The 17064-nt window shown below is 37.6% G+C and overlaps 2 protein-coding genes across 2 annotated transcripts; both read left to right on the top strand.

The window, feature by feature from the left end:
* The first annotated feature begins 721 nt into the window (after positions 1–721).
* On the top strand, positions 722–16630 carry ALKBH7_1 (Alpha-ketoglutarate-dependent dioxygenase alkB 7, mitochondrial). The gene is made up of 4 exons (XM_051217735.1): positions 722–988; positions 2546–9164; positions 13256–13541; positions 16367–16630. Exons 2-4 carry the CDS (start codon positions 8581–8583, stop codon positions 16520–16522), a joined length of 1026 nt encoding a protein of 341 aa, XP_051065175.1. The 5' UTR covers positions 722–988; positions 2546–8580; the 3' UTR covers positions 16523–16630.
* On the top strand, positions 731–3971 carry ALKBH7_2 (Alpha-ketoglutarate-dependent dioxygenase alkB 7, mitochondrial; the record flags this gene model as incomplete). The annotated part of the gene is made up of 3 exons (XM_012944961.3): positions 731–988; positions 2546–2773; positions 3585–3971. 3 exons carry the CDS (start codon positions 731–733, stop codon positions 3969–3971), a joined length of 873 nt encoding a protein of 290 aa, XP_012800415.2.
* Positions 16631–17064: the final 434 nt, after the last annotated feature.

Below are 17064 nucleotides of genomic sequence, written 5' to 3'. Positions count from 1 at the left end.
CATGAAAGTCTATTATAATAATACTACTCTATTCGCTATCCGCCATGTCGAGTATATTATAGATCAAAAAATAATATGAAAATATACGACAGACGTGGGTAGATAAACGATAGACTCACCGAATTGGCTTCTTTGGAAGATTCGACCGGAGGTTGTGTCGTGTTCCAGAGTTAGGCTCACCAGTTACAGCGTGGTGTCGAGTCACGGTGGTCTATGAACACCACTACAAAGGAACGCGTGCCAAATAAATCCATAAAATCCCCCGGAAGCGAAATATCAGAAGGCAGTGAATGGACCAAGTCGGGATATATTTGCTGGCGATCTCGCGGTATCGAAAGAATACCGAGATCGTGCCAGGATACAAGCTTGGTTACAGAACGTAACCTAATTCGTGCGAGGTCACAAAGTGTTAGAGTAATAATGGAAGCATAATATAGCTGTCATTAGCACAGTTAAACTAAGAGCACACTAAACAAGCACAGGCACAATTGGTTATAATAATAATAATTGTTTTCATTAAACTAATCGTGTTTTCGTGATAAAAGCGGGTCACTACACATATGTGAAATCTACCAAATTTATGAAAGAAGCTAGGTGTAAAACATTTCTCGCTTCCAAATATTTCAAAGCAGTGGTTTAATATCAAAATCAAAGTGCAAACAAACTGACTGACTGTCAAGTTCGTCACAAAGTCACTATCCATTGTCTGTTGGGATTATGTGGCGGGGTTATGAGTTTGGCGGCGCGGCGGCTTGATTTCCTGTCAGCGCGTAGTTTTAGTCCTGGTTACTATTCTACTACGTTTTCAACTTCTCAAAAGGCATGGTTGACAAAATTGAACTCAGAATATAATAGTCTCGTCAAAATTGTGTCTAATGAATTAATACTCAAACAGGATTTTGTTACAGAGAAGGAAGAGTCAAGTTTGATAAGCGAACTTGATTCTGTACTTTGCAAACGAAAGTACCAAACAAAGCACTGGGATTATGTAAGTTATTCAAATATTTGCTTTTTTTCACTTCGAAATGGCTCCTACCCTTCAAAAAATGAAAAAGTTTTGAGATTGCAATTGCCATCTAGATGACGTTTCATTAGCTCTAAAAAATTAATATACCCTACTTTATCTAAGGCGTAAGGAGAAAATGAACTCGTTCGACGCTTACACCGCTTCCAGTCATTTGGGCTATTTTGAATAAACAGCCATAGTAATGAAATAATCGCTCTGTTGATCTGCGCTTTTGTTTTTAGTCATAACAAAGTCTTAATAATTCTTGAAACAATTAAGGCTATCAGAAGGATTTTGGTGCAGTGGGCGCTTGTTTTTCTTCGCTTATTCTCTGTCCTAGTTTTTTCTTGATTCTGCGCTCTTTTTATCCATCTAGTTTGCCATCTTTCTTTTGGTATAACCATATTTAATCAACTGTTTTCCCTTTGGTTTTGTAGATGTGGACACCTTTACTGAGCTGTAGGTTGTTTACATCTGAGGCTGAGTTTATCCACAAAAATCGTGCATGTTTTCAAATCCTAGAACTTAGAAAAGAGAAAAGTTTATTGTAGTTTATTACTTTCTCAAATGTTTCTCGTATTTGGGTTTTCATTCCTCTTGGTCTGAGACAACCCGTATCAGTGTATAGTATTTCTAAATCCCCACGTCGCTGATTAATTTATGAATCCAAGCTAAACAGCTAGTTTTAACTGTAAAATTTATATTGAGAGTTGATTTTAAGAATAATATCTTCCTACAGTTTTAATGTGGCAATAGTGAGAAGTCGATCTGGTTACTTTACGTTCAACCATTCGATTGTGATTGCTGTATAGTAATATTAGGTGGTGCAGTAGCTTATTGGTTAATGGTTATTTATTTATTTGTTTAGACATAAATATTGGTACATGGGGGCACCAAATATATGCGCCACACTTTGCCACGAAATTTGTGTGAGGGATGAGTTGCTGTCCGGGCATCCAAACAAAACATAATTTTTTTTGGGAGGACACCCTGAACCTTCGACCTCAAGGACTAATCCACAAGGCAGAGGAGCAACGTAAGGAAATGGAGTCTCATGGTAGCAGGTGACCAGTAATTGGTTCATACGTCGTTTGTTTCCTTAGGATCCTGGAGTCGATGTGCACCATTGGTTTAGAATCAGGGTTTTCCAACTCCCCTAGGTCGATCCTACACATCCACCAACCAGGTTAAAACACTGGATATTCGCTTATTGTCCTGTCGTTTTCGTGAACAACATTCCTGCCGCAAGAAGGTATTAAGTAGGACTTCCTGACAGTGGCTATGTACGCGTAGCCATGTGGGAGCATATTGAGAATGAGAGTTGGCTTTCCTCATTCCCGGTTGTACCAGGGCATTTAGAGACATTACATATAGACACTATTTATTACTTGTTTTGTCCTAGGATATCGTTATCATTGAAACCTTACTTGAACAGTCAGTCTATTTTAAATTGGGATTTCTATAATTTTTCTATGCATTCCTGCACAAGTTTTGTATATTCTCCGAAATGCTATTTCTTTTTCTCTATATTTCTTCCAGGCTATTAAGAATTTTCGTGAGTTGGAACGCAAAAGTTGGCATTCAACGACCAACCAGCTTGTTATCAATCGATTGAAAGCATCAACTACTGTAAGCAATGGTTTAACGGCATCAACAACGGCTGTGGAAGCAGATGTTGCAAATATTGACCAATTAGTACTTCCATTAATTCACGTTTTGGATTTAGCTGAAAATGGGGAGATAATGGCGCATGTGGATAGCGTTAAAGTATATTGTGATGCCATTTTTACCCATACATTTCTATATGTTTGGCTTTAGCTTTCTTTCTCATTCAGTATTTTAAATTAATGTATGGTCAGATTGTTTTTTAAATTGTATTGCATTAATGTATCACATAGGTTTCTGATAAACTCCATCTCCTCATTAGATTATCTTAGAAATCTCAGTCGTATCTGCCACTTCAATCTGGTAGGCTGAGTTACATTTCGTGATGACCTTGTTGAGCTTAATTAGCCAAAGTACTTGTTCTTTTGTGTGATCCCAGACATGCTAGTTTGAGAGGTGTAAGAACAAAAGTAGCAACATGAGGTCCGATAACGAAGTCATACTGATGACTGTACTGGAGTGTGACATTGGTAGAATGCTTCCGTAACAAAACCAGTATATGGATCTATGTTACTTCATGAAGTCGGAAGGAGTTGGAAAAGATCAATCCTAAGGGAACCAAATGTCACGTTGTTTCACGGACTTCCATTATTGGTGGTAAGGCCTCAGAAGCACGAGGCTAACAGAAAAGTAGTCACAAAACCCCATGTGATCATCATGAGACAGTTGTCCTTTGGTCCCTGTGGTCACGCTTTTATATCGTCAAGACCTCAACTTATTCGGTTTATTTTTGAGTTGTTTAAAGAAGAGGTCTTGTACAGTATGGCCAACCAATAAGCGGCAAACGTCATCATTCCTGTAAAGGCACTCAAGGTCACCATGTTGACTGTCTCATGCATGTTAGGTTAGTTGTTTTTTCTTTGTAATAACTTAACTCGGTAGAACTCAGAATTTTCATGTTGTTTATTTCCAGTTCTGTGGGGAGTCAATCGCTGTGCTAAGTTTATTATCTGATTCAATTTTACGTTTAGCTGTCGCTCCACAAAGTGAAGTAGTGGGTGTTCCGCAAGATCAGTATGACTATTTAAATTCACTAAACTTACCACCGATTGGTTCATGGATAGATATATTTATACCTAGACGATCCGTGTATATTATGCGTGGTGCACTACGCTACTTATTAACACATGCTATTTTGTCTAATGAACAAGTCGATAAAATGCGAAATGAACAGTCGATTGATTTATATAATTTACACCGTGGACGACGTGTATCGGTTATTTGCCGTACACATTCAGTCTGTAATCTTATTCCTTATTATGATAATGTTGAAGCGTCATCGAATGATGTAAATACTTAATTTTATGCGGTTAAAGTTAACTGTATATATGCACGTACATGTGTACTTAATTGTACTGTAATTGTTATTTTGAACAATATAATTATTCTCACTAATTTTATATTTTGCTTTTAGTGGATTTTGTGTTTGAATTATTGTCCCATGTATTTAAAAATTGTGTTATAGCAGATTTTTTAAGAAAGTATTTGAAGGCAATTCATACCACGGAATGACAAATAGCTATGTAAAACCACTGGTAAGGCCTAATAAATGACTATTTGGTTTGAATATATGCGACTCAGAGATATGCATCCACAACTCTTTAAAAGAGAGTGGAATTCAGGACTTTTAGAACGTTCAGCGAATATGTTGTATTTTGTTACCATTGAATAATTTACAATCTCAACTTCAGTCGCTTCTCGTTAAATTGTGTGACTGTTGTCTAGTGGTGAGCTGTATGTTTGTAGCAAGGTGCATCAATTTTGAATTTGGTCACAGATGGGGTCATGTTGGTCCACATTGCTAGTTAGTTATTTATCAGGATAAAGCTACTGGATTAATTCGTAATTTTTGACGGTTGTTATCAGTTCTCGAAGCCATTGATTTTCGTTCCCAAGCATTCGGGATACCCGAACTACCTGGTTTGGATCCGCGTGATAACCACGATCAGCAGTTGAGAAACATTCAGTAACATGACTCGAGATCAGTCACAAAGGGGCAGATGCATTCACTAGTTATTCTTTTCCTAGATCTTCAGTCCCAATATTTCTTTAGTGTATGTCTTTTTGAATCATATCTCCAATGTTTAGTCTCTGCGATTACCATTGATGCTACATTATTTCGATTCCCTTGACATTCATTTTTTAAAATTCATCTCGTGGTAATCTGGTGTAGTAAGTTAGGCTAACACACGTATCATGATTTACTGTAACCACGACTAACTGATCAACTTAAATCTGGTGATAATCCATGTTATCTTCTAATTCTACAGGTTTTTACAAAGACTTTGTTATAATCTCTCTCTTACGGTTATTACCCAGCTATTCCTATTGCTTAGTATTCTCGGACACCGATTCACTCGACAAGTCCCCAAATCAAAACACAATTGAACAGGAAAGAGATTATATTCCAAATTACAAGGTTACATGGAAGTAAGAAGCACAATAGGAAAAACTTTAGTATATTTGTAGTTTTTACATGAGAAGATTTTAGAGTGTTCTCCAAGTATCGACTAATGCTGATTGGATAAGAATTAGCCAATCAGCGTGCATTAAAGCAATCATGTATTGAGCATGCTTTAATCCAGTCTATGTCCCGCTAACACCTCCCCTTTGAGCAGATTCATAGGATCTGGTGTGTCGAGGACGTTTACGCTTCTTCTTGGGCCGAGACGTACGATTTGGTGGACAATGACCTTCTTCATGTCCACGTTTGTTGCACACCTGACATTTATGCTTCTTAAATGGACAGAATCGTACATAATGCCACTCACCACATAACCAGCATGCAGTCGTTGGTTTGTTGCGAGTTGTTATCGGCTTCTGAACTTTTAACCTAGTAATAGCATTGACACCACTGCAGAATAAATCAGGATTTGCCTATTCAACCAACTCATTGTCGTGTCTGATGCTTTGTAGCCGCTTACACTCATCTGTCAATGTTTTGAGTGTGATGTTTGGGTCTTGGTCCAGTCGAGTCAAAAGTCTAGTCTTGATTTCAGCATCTTGTGGTGACTGAAGAGCTTTGATGAATATTAAACATTTAGATTGGTCTTCTGTCAACGAGCGTAACTTGAACCGTTCACATTCTCTGTTGACAATGTCTGCTAGAACACCATATTCATCGGCTTCGCGTTTCACCAAATTTAGACACTGATATCGAATACTAAACAATGAGGATGACTCACCGAATATCTCTGACAATTGAGTTGCCGTCTCCTTGAAACTGAGCTCTCGAGGTAACTTTGGCAATATATGGCCAGTATAACGTGCATGTTCATTGCTTCCCAACTTACGTACCAACAATCGAGTCTTCCACGCGTCGTCTTGGTTACAGAATTCTGTTCTAAATGTATCTTCCCAACGCTTGAACCACGTGAGAAAAGTATTTCCACTTTCGGGATCATAGATGAACTCTGGGATGCTGCTAGCAACTGCATCACAAGACTTGCTTGAAATAACATGTGAACTCGAGCTGTGGATGTTGAGCTGTTGAGTCAGAGTCTCCAGCAACCGCATTTGGGCACCAATTTGTGCTTGCTGTTGTTGTAGTATTCGTTTAAGCTGGTCATCTGATATGGGCATCTTGAATTTGTTTTCCTTTTTCCCCGTCGCCATTGTTATAATCTCTCTTACGGTTATGACCCAGCTATTCCTATTGCTTAGTATTCTCGGACAGCGATTCACTCGACAAGTCCCCAAATCAAAACACAATTGAACAGGAAAGAGATTATATTCCAAATTACAAGGTTACATGGAAGTAAGAAGCACAATAGGAAAAACGTTTATTTACTTATTATTTTATTTTAGCACATAGATATTGGTACAAGGAGGCACCAAATACATATGCGCTACACAAATCTCATTCAATATGTGTGAGGGCTGTGATACTGCCCAAGTCCCCAAACCGGAGCAGGTGGTTTTCTTAGGGGGCCACACCCGGAGCCTTCGACCTGAAGGTCTGATCCACAAGGCAGTGGAGCATCGTAAGGAGATGCAGTCCCATAGTAGCTGGTGATCAACGATTGGTTCATACGCCATTTGTTCCCTCAGGATACTGGAGCTCATGTGCACCGTTGGTTTGGAACCCGGTTAAAGCGCCAGACATTCGCTTTTCGTCCTCTCATTTTCGTAAACAACACCCCAGCCACGAGTAGGCAGTGAGTAGGACTTCCCTGGCAGAGGCTATATACGCGTGGCCATGTGAGAGCATTTCAAGAGGGAGAGCGAACTCTCCTCACTCTCGGCCATACCAGGGCATTTGGGGGCATGAGAAAATTCTAGAGTATTCTCCAAGTATCGACTAGTGCTGATTGGATAAGAATTAGCCAATCAGCGTGCACTAAAGCAATCATGTATTGAGCATGCTTTAATCCAGTCTATGTCCCGCTAACAGACTTCATGTTTACAGAAAAATATCCAGTTCTTTCAGTTTATTGAGATAAGTTCTCGTAGCAATCATTACTGTTTCAAGTATTTATGTTTCGAATGATTTGTTTTGGAGCTGTAAGGTTAAAAGCAACAAATTAAATTCTGAGGGGTGTGGATATACATTACTGATTGTACTGGAGTGTGGTGAAGGTAAAATCTCTGCCTCAGACGACCAGTATCTGAGTTGACATTGCCTTATAAAGATTGTAGGACAAGGTTTAAAAAGATCAGTCCTCAAATTAACACACCACGACGCTCCGCGAATTTCCATCGCCGGCGGTAAGTACAGGGCCAACAGAGAATAGTACTCACAAAAAGGACATGTGACCACCGACCTGAAGCAGTTGTTCTTGGTCTTTGTGATCATACGCACATGTCGGCGAGATTACTACCAGTCCAGTTTCTTTTCAAGTTGTCAAAGGACAAAATATCTTATTATAGTGTGGGTATCCGGAAAGTGACGACTGCTGTCATACGTCTGATAGCACTGTGGATCACTTTGAGTGGTCAATTGTGTGTTTGTCTTTGTATATTGTTTTTTATAACTGCAATAAAAGAAATTCATAGATTTTTGAATATTTGACCACTGATCTTGAATAAGGGTGAGCATAGTTTCGTGGTGGCCTACTCAAATGTTTGAATCGTTAATGTTTCAACTGTACAAATATTTTGGAGTCTAAGCACTCTATATACGACGGATGGGAGTTTGATAATTGAATACAAGTGATAGCCACAGACTGTTATGAACACAAAATATGTCCTGACTAATTACAATCTAAAATTACGTCAATGAGATATTTACTATAACATTCCACAATTGGTTCTGAGACTTTCTCGCTGTGCCACAATTTATAATATTCAATAAATGTGATTGTATCATTATGTCAATCAGTTAGTCAAACTGAAGTATAACATTAAGCAAATGTATATGTCAACAACAGTTACTACACTAGTAGATTAAACCTATTTTAATAAATTACAAGTTTATGTAACTGGCTTGTGATTATGTTATTTGTATTAAAGCTTTAGTGAGTTTTCGTTCAATTTACGCAGACCAAAGTAAGTGGAACACAGGATTCGAGCCTACAACCTCTGATTAAATCATAATTCTATATTTTGCTGTTTTATAAATATAATAAACCCTACTTTATTCATTAAGGAGGAAGAATGTATTTGTAAAATCTCAGCGAAAGAATTTGAAGTAAATCCAACGTTTCACCTGGCAATCTGGTCCAAGCTTTTTCAAGGAAAATATAATATAATATAAAGAAGCTTGGACCAGATTGCCAGGCGAAACGTTGGATTTACTTCAAATTCTTTCACTGAGATTTTACATCTATTTTTTTCTCTTTAATGTCTCACATTAGCTCGGCGCCCAAATGCTGTGAAACTATTCGTTCCTACTTTATTCAGTTCACATACTCAAAGTTTATTTCTGATTGATTTATTGTTTCAAAATAGAAAACATCTATATTTTTTCAATGGAAAACGGAAGAAATACCAATCTTCGAAGTCTTGTTCGACCCGTTTCACCATTATCCAGATGGCAAAAACCACCACTTCCAATTGATACTGCTGATAACGATGATGATGAAATAAGAAGAGGTGGTGTTGATCGTAAACGTTTAGATCGTCGAAGTAGAAGTCGTTCCCCAGTGTTGTTTTCTTCTGTACATCTTGCTTCAAGTGGACCTACTAGTGGTGTAGAGATACAGCCAAGTGAAGAAACTAGACGTATTATTGTACGTCGTCCTTTACAAGATACAAAAGAGGAAGTAGAAGATTATACAGAAAAACAGTCAAAGTCAAAACCTAATGATTATTCACGATCGAATATTGATGATAATAAACGGCGTTTAAGAGATGAACGATCAAAGAAACTGATGCCACGACCTATTCTCTTCAAAAACCGTCCTGTACCAATCACTGCTCCATGTGGAATTGACCGGGAGAATACTTGTCCTATGCTGCTTCGTTTATTTTATTCCACAAACGCACGTCATTATTCATTGTCAGATTATAATAAACGTCGTACACCGGAAAATGAGATACAATTCAATACATGGTAAGTTGTTTGATTTAAACTAATTCGATTTTATGCTCAATGTGTGTGTTTAGCTTGTTTAATAATCGTACACAAAATACAGTCACGGAAACGTTTTCTGTGTAGAATATAGGATGCAACAATTATCTTCCTCCTCCAAACTTAATTTTTTATATCTAGCAGTCCACTAGCCTTCCTCCTGTGTCCATTTTTAATATTTAGAACAGCATCCATAAAAGTCCTCGCAAGTCAAGCATCGCCATCGTTTCACGCTGCATCGCCTCAGTGTTGCTATCAGCACCATCACTTCCCATTTTGGAGATAGAAGTTGATCCCAGAAGGTGGGGTACACCATGTTTCATAGGTTGAGAGGGTTTGTGATCAAATTCGGTGGCCGAATCACCCTTGATTTCTTTAGAATCAAAGTTTGTGTGACGTAATTTCGGTCGTTTATTTTACAGATCAAAGAAATTGCAATTTTCATCAAATGATAGTTTAATGAACGAAGCCTTGGTTAAGGTGAACCAAATAATTGTATCATGGAAACTCACACACTGTATTTGTAAAATACAGGAGTAATGCATTATTTGCACATCTTTGAGTCGTCCCTCCAAACTCCACCGTTCTTCCTTTCCTGTTGTGATTTCGATTGCTTTCTGTTTTATATTCTCTTCTCATTTTCCTCTTCTTTCCGTAAGAATCCTATTTTCAATTCCCTATACATACTACTTCTATCTGTCCGTATAAGTAGCACGCATCACAATAGTAGTTAAATAATGTATAGTGCACCAAGGTTAAACTGACTCATGTCCGTTCAAATGGAATCGGTCTTTTGATTTTTTGTTTCCGTAAGTAATACCCTTAATGAGCTAGTTTGTATTTTTACTTAGTCATGTAAAAACTTGCACTGTACTCACAGTGGTCACAGATATATCCTTAATATAATACTCTGTGTTGTGCTAGATTTTGCATTAGATTCGTTAGTATGACACACGCTATCGAATAAGCTCCAAATATTCCCCTGGTTTCCTAATATATATTATTACCAATGTCTAAGTTATCCCGTCAATATGAAGGACTAAATTTTGATTAGCCTTTGTTGACATGCTGTTATCCTAGACAGATTTCCTTGATATCATTCTTATTGCCCCCCGAGTGCCTTGGTACTGCTAATGGTGGGGAGAGTGTACTCATCCTCGAAATGCTCTCATATCGCCGCGCGTATATAGCTACTGTCAGGGAAGTCCTACTCAATGCCTTCTCGCGGCAGGAATGTTGTTTACAAAATTGACAGGACAAAAGCGAATATCCAGTGCCTTAACCTGGTTGATGGATGTGTAGGATCCACCTAGGGAAATTGGAATACTGTAATTCGAAACCAACTATTCATATGGGCTCCTGAGGGAAAAATGGCATATAAAGCAATTGTTGATCACCGGCTACTATGGGACTTCATCTCCTTCCGTTGTACTGCCTTATGGACTAGACCTTCAGGTCAAAGGCTCGGGGTGTATCCCCCTAAGAAAACCATCCATTTCGTTTGGGCGCCCGGACAGTAATCCAGCCCTCACAAATCGCATGGTGAAGTGTGGCATATATATTTGGTGCCCTCTTGTACCAATGTTTATGTTGGAATAAATAAATAACTTATGGTGAATATATCGGTTGTGGCTAGCAGTGGTTATATCGACACAATCCGCACAGAATTCAGATTTACTAAAGAAGACTGGTTGAAACTCAGGTCTCACTACCATAGACAGGGTAATTTAAACCTTACTTGTAATGACACAAATATCATCGCCGTTGCACAAGATGCTGGTTATCTGAACTCAAAAGATCAGCGAGGGACACGTTTGGTGTTTTGAGCTCAAAGTACTACCTCGTATGAACACCATCAACATTTAAATGGATATACATGCAGCTTAAAATTTCAAAATAGGACAAAACAGATCCTGAATTTCGTTGCTAATCACATTCCATCTAGGCTATTAGCGAACTGTTAGTTTACGATCCAATTAAATGTAAGAACCACCAGGAAATACTGCGATAAAAAGCTATCTACTTGTGAGTAGTACAGTTATAATACACGAATTTCCCATTGTGAACCATGTTGTTTCAACTCAGTACTGCTCTGGATAATTGAGACCAGCGGTCAGTGATTTCGTAAATTCGTTTTGTTTGAAGTCCCAATTCACCTTGGGCGTGTAACATGTGAAAGGACGAAGAGCGAATGTCTGGCGCTTTAACCGGGTTGATGGACATAGAGAGTCCACCTAGGGGAGTTGGAAAACCCTGATTCCAAACCAATGGGGCAAATGCGCTGCAGTATCCTGAGGGAACAAATGGCGTACGAACCAATCGTTGGTCACCGGCTACCATGAGATTGCATCTCCTGACGTTGCTCCACTGCCTTGTGGATCAGACCTTCAAGTCGAAGGCTCCGGGTGTGACCCCTAAGAAAACCATTTGCTTCGGTTTGGGGACCTGGGCAGTATCACAGCCCTCACACAAATCAAATGAGATTTGTGTAGCGCATATGTATTTGGTACCTCCTTGTACCAATATCTATGTGCTTCATAGGTCATTACGATATCATTCTGTACACCATTTAGTTGATCTAATATCACATATAGCTAATCTATCATCCATGTATCTCCTACACAAAATTAATTCGCTGATGAGGTCATATGAAATGCCTTGACAAGTATATGTATTACCAGATCGTTCAAAATGTATAGCGCAAATAAGTCATATTTGTCAGATCAACTCCGTCTTCTCATCGCTCTATCGAGCTTTCTACCGATTCATTATTTTCGTTAGTTTATTGAAATCGATATATTTGTTATGTCAGGTCGTTAATCTGCTATCTTGATATGTTGTTTGAATTCTCCTATCTTAATGATCCAACCAATCTATAATAACTAAAATGCTCTTTTCTTCAAGTTCTACTATCCGAAACAGGTCAGTTGGGGGACGCATAGAATAAGTAACCCCTCATTGTATAAGCAGTCGTGAAGTGATAATGTCACACATACCTCTTGTAACACTTCTAGATCTCCTTGTTGTTATCCAGTTGAAGGACATCTCTGAGATCCTCTAGGGCTATGCTTCACGCTAATTAGTCTTCGTCAACAAGATATTTTTTTAGTCTAGTGGAAACTGACACTTCGCGTGTGGAACGTTGTCACTTGGTTAGATTAGCTGTAATAGTTAACTGGTGAAAATCATACTTAATTTGTACAGCATTACTATCGTTCATTGGATGTTGTCAGGACGTTTTTCTGACCATTTTAAGCAACAATGTTTGCATGCTTGCAATGCGATTCTCTCCCTCCAAATGCAAAATGTTGCTTCAGGATTGCGTCAACCCTTGAGTTAATGATAGAGAATGAAGTAGTTGGACATATCGACCGCTTCATTTATCTTGAGAGTCACATCAGTCCTGATGGTCTGGTGTCTGACGAATTCTCAGTGAGGTATCGGTGGGCCTAGTTGTTTCTTGGCAACTTGCATCACTCGTGACGTTAAGGATGGTAAACGGATTGTTTGGGTAATAGATGTTTATCAGCTGGGGTGGTTGGGACATGTATTACGTATGCCTAGTCACCACCTACCTCGACAAACGATGTTACCTGGTGTAAAAGTAGGTTGCGAGATAATAAGGGGCGACCAGACCAAAACATGACATCAGTCATGGACGATTGAACTGAGCGATTTCAACAGGTGTAAACTGCCCAGTTCAATTCCACGTGATTATCGTAACCGTTTGTAAAAGACTTTGAATCACATCGTTAAAACTCGTTTGTGACGTTCCAGGTGCATCGGTCCGTCAAAATCCTAAGCTTCTGATTACCTCCTAATTCTTTCCAGTGTTTTAATTCACTTATTTTTATTTTCTTGAATAATATCCGATGCCTAATTTTTCCCATTACCACTGATGCTGTTACTATTCCTACTATTATGGGATTTGGTCTGAAAATTTGATCTTTGTGGTAATGAAGTATGGTGACCTGGACCGATATAATGGTTGTACGTTGTATTTGACTGATTTTATGAAGTTCATCAACGGTAATATATATAATGATATGCCTTTCTTTTACTACGTTTTTTAGGATTGACGCAACGCTTGCAGAATTAGCTGATGAAGTACGTAATGTTGTGCCCATAGCTAGACGTCGTGGTACACGTATGCATTTTGCAATAGTCTATCCGGATAGTCGTGGTACTTATGGACGTCGTCAATTAGGTGTTGTTATTACTGGTTATGGATTAAGCTCTTGTGAATTTGATAATAATTCTGCTGATACAACAACAAATCGTAATAATAATAATAATATTCAGAGACCTTCTAATTTGATCGACGACTCATCAGTAACTCTGTTGTCGAAAAAATTCCAGGTAATTAGATTATCCAGTTGTTTTTTTAAGGTTTACATTAGCCAGTTTATGTCGTAATGACCTGGTGGTTATAAGTGTCATTTGATTTTCGCAACTACCATGGTATCAGCTTTTAACCTCTTCGGTTCAGGCTGCAAATTATTTCAACTCTGCCTTCACACATTTTGACTCAAATGTGATATGATTTCCCTTCGATATGGCCACTTGATACGATTATTAATTTATTGAGTCGCTCCCGTTGTCTTTTCGTCCAAGTATACTGACACTGGTAATCATAAAACTATCTGTTTCAGTCAGCATACGAATACGCCCGGTCAATTTACTCTCGATATTTTATTATTCAAAATAATGTGCATTAATTACAAGATCACTGCACATAATACATCGTAAACCTCAATCTCTACATGTCAAAGTAACAGTTGTGTAATAAATTATCTGTCATCTATGAATCAGCTTCTAAAACAGTGAAATCTTCCATGTATCAGGTTTATATACTCTACTATATTCCTTTACAGTTCTTATTTAACGACTAGTTATACTACATGTTTCCTTAAATTAATATAGGCTTTCGTTGCTGTGTGTTACCGATGTGTTTGTAACGTTTATTTGCTCACAGGATAAGTATATCTATGTGTATGCTAAGCGACGCATAAGTAAAAAAACGTATGTGTTACCTGTATGCAAGCAGATTATAGTTGCCCTTGGTGCGATGCCCGCACCCCAGCACCTGTGAGTAACGATTTTCTCACAAAAACAACCACACGGTGGGTTTTTAAGCCTTGCGAAACCTAAACCATTTCCAGAAAAGCCGATTGCCTACATCAAATAAGGCCTAACTATCCTGAACATGGCTGAAACACCAGACTACCACTAAATAAGGTATTCCATCGATACTCTGTATACAGACTGGATCATTTTATACTACATACATGATTCACGACTAAATATAGAGAAGCAGAATGAAAACTAGACATTACTTTATCTAACACAATTACAAATAGTGAACACTCTGTGTGTTCAGAATAGAAATCAATAATAGTAAGTACATTGAGCATCTTTCTGTTTACTGACGGTGGCCAATCACATCTTACTTTTACTAACAACACATCAATATTTCAATATAGATTCAAATTCTTTTCTTTTCTTGAGAATCCATTCAAAGTAGATTAAATGTGTAGATTAGTTGTTTTGTTAAATAACTTTGGTGACATTAGATTACATACTATATGAAATGTTTATGAAAGCAATTATAAAATGAGATCATTGATCTTTTTTTTTTACATATTTACAAAGCCAATATTAAATAAAGATTGTAATAAATGATTCTAGTTATGTTCAACAAAGTCTCTATACCTGAATGTAAGTGATATGTACTACTTGGTACTTACAATTTAGAAAGAACAAATACTGAAAACAAGGTCAAGCTATTCTCGTTTAGGTAACATTACTATTCTGGAACAATCTTATTATTTATTAACCCCATTGAATTGGACTTATCTAGTTGCGTCTCTAGTTATGTAATAACTCATCTTTCTAAGTTCTGCATAATGGAATGACTTCAGTTAAACAAACATTCAATACAAGGAAGCACTGATGAGCATTATACCATTCATTAGTGGTACACATTCACAATCTTATCAACAAACTTAGGTAATTTAAGCTTTGTGGTGATTTCTTAACCTACAGTTGACTAAGGTGACATCCAGTGGTTTACATTCCTGTCATGACCTTGAATCGCTTTTACCCCGTCGATATTTTGCTATGACTTGACCCTGATCTGTCTAGTCTAGATTATAACCTTTGCGCGATAGGCTGATCGGCTTAACCTTGAGTCTGGTACGCGTGAGTTCGAGATGGGGTAGAGAGAGAACTATTTTAGAACCTGATTGGTTGGCAAGCAGGCAAGTGAGAGGACACAAGACAGTTGGAACACTCTGAATTCTGAATTCGGATTAGTGCAAAAATGTACATGAATAAACAAGTGAATATCCTGACCACAACGTACGATAATTTGGAAAAATACAATTATGCCCGAAACTGGGAATTAGGGTAGAAAATAAGATGCAAAATATTATGTTTAAATTACAATAGTTTCGGAACAAAAAAGGATATGGCAGTAAATGTTACATAGAACGAAAGCTCATGTTATGTAGAATAAAATAGGGACAAAAATAAATATAAGTGTTTTACAAGGTTTGAATGAAATGAAATAACATCTCAAGAAATGTCTTTCGTAGTTTGTCTGGGCTTCTTATTTCCCCGTTCACAACAATTCCCAACTTCATTTAATTCACAATATTCTATAACTTTCATTCATTATCACTGATGGTATTTGCCTCACACTTGATGTGGTGAAATAACTGCTCTGTTGACGATTTCCTAATAGATTTCTGTAATTTACCTGTTGAAATTGGTGATTTGTATATACCATGGTACTTGTTATTTCAGGATATTATGAAGATTGTTCGATTTAATCGGCATTTTTAGCTAATACATCATGTTTTACAGTTTATTCTAAAGGATAAAATCAATGACTTCAGATTAGAACACTTTTTAATTCATGGGAAATCCCTGATCAGTTAGAAACGCTGATTTGTCAGTTGTATTAATTATGTCATCTTTATGTATCCTGCTCCACTCGAACGATGTTGCCAGTAATTAAACTCATGTTGATTTATCGCTCTATGCTGAATCTAAAAACATTTACTTGGTGATTGTGATCAATAATCTAACAATTCATCAGAATTATTCATTGGATATAGTATACTACTGTTCATATTTTGATTAACGTAATTATACTGTAGTTGTTGTTACTTTTTCTTCAGATTGGTGATTATGTGGATTGTGCAATTGTTGAATATACTCCAGGTTCTTTAGGTGGTTGGTCATCTGGGCGACGTCCACTTGGTCCACCACCACCATCAACAACAACTGGATCTGATCCACATGGTTCTGCACTTGAAGAAGCTCGAATGATATAGTCATTTCTGACAAATACAAAATATAATTTGTAAAATGTCTACTTTTTTTCTGTTTGTTTATTTTTTCTTGTAAATAAAACATATGTTGATTGTTTTACACTTGTTTAAGTACTTGTTCTGAGTTTACGCGTTCTGTTTACAGTTAGAGTTGTTTCAACTTATTTGTTACAATTGATTAATCACTGGTTAGTGACCAAAGTCATGTTCATCTAGTCATTTAATCCAAGTGGTCATATTCGATCGAACGTACGGCAATATAATCACTCGTCTAAGGGATTTAGGATCATATGCACGTAGTTATCATGTTAGTTGGTTGGATGTAGTTTTATGTGAAACTCTCTAGAGAGATGGGAAATCTATGACACATTAGTCAGTACTGAGTGATCGAAAAACGCTAGTGTTCTAGTTCCCTCGTACGTTAATCGCTCCAGAATAGTGAGGCGGTTAATGCCTCAGACTACGGAAGTAAGCTATGCTGGCTAGAATATCACTTGCCTCAAGATTGTTGGTAAGTGACAACTAGCACGAAAGGTAGGTACAGG

This window comes from Schistosoma haematobium, chromosome 5 (assembly GCF_000699445.3).
Source record: "Schistosoma haematobium chromosome 5, whole genome shotgun sequence".
Classification (NCBI taxonomy): domain Eukaryota; kingdom Metazoa; phylum Platyhelminthes; class Trematoda; order Strigeidida; family Schistosomatidae; genus Schistosoma; species Schistosoma haematobium.
Note: the sequence above shows the minus strand (reverse complement) of the source record. Positions and strands in the feature narration are given on the sequence as shown.

Excerpts from the sequence above, each read along its gene's own strand:
- ALKBH7_1 (XM_051217735.1), top strand. The coding sequence starts at position 8,581 with ATGGAAAACGGAAGAAATACCAATCTTCGAAGTCTTGTTCGACCCGTT. Across the intron at positions 9,165-13,255 it reads GAGATACAATTCAATACATG|GATTGACGCAACGCTTGCAG; the intron begins GTAAGTTGTTTG and ends TACGTTTTTTAG. Across the intron at positions 13,542-16,366 it reads TGTTGTCGAAAAAATTCCAG|ATTGGTGATTATGTGGATTG; the intron begins GTAATTAGATTA and ends CTTTTTCTTCAG.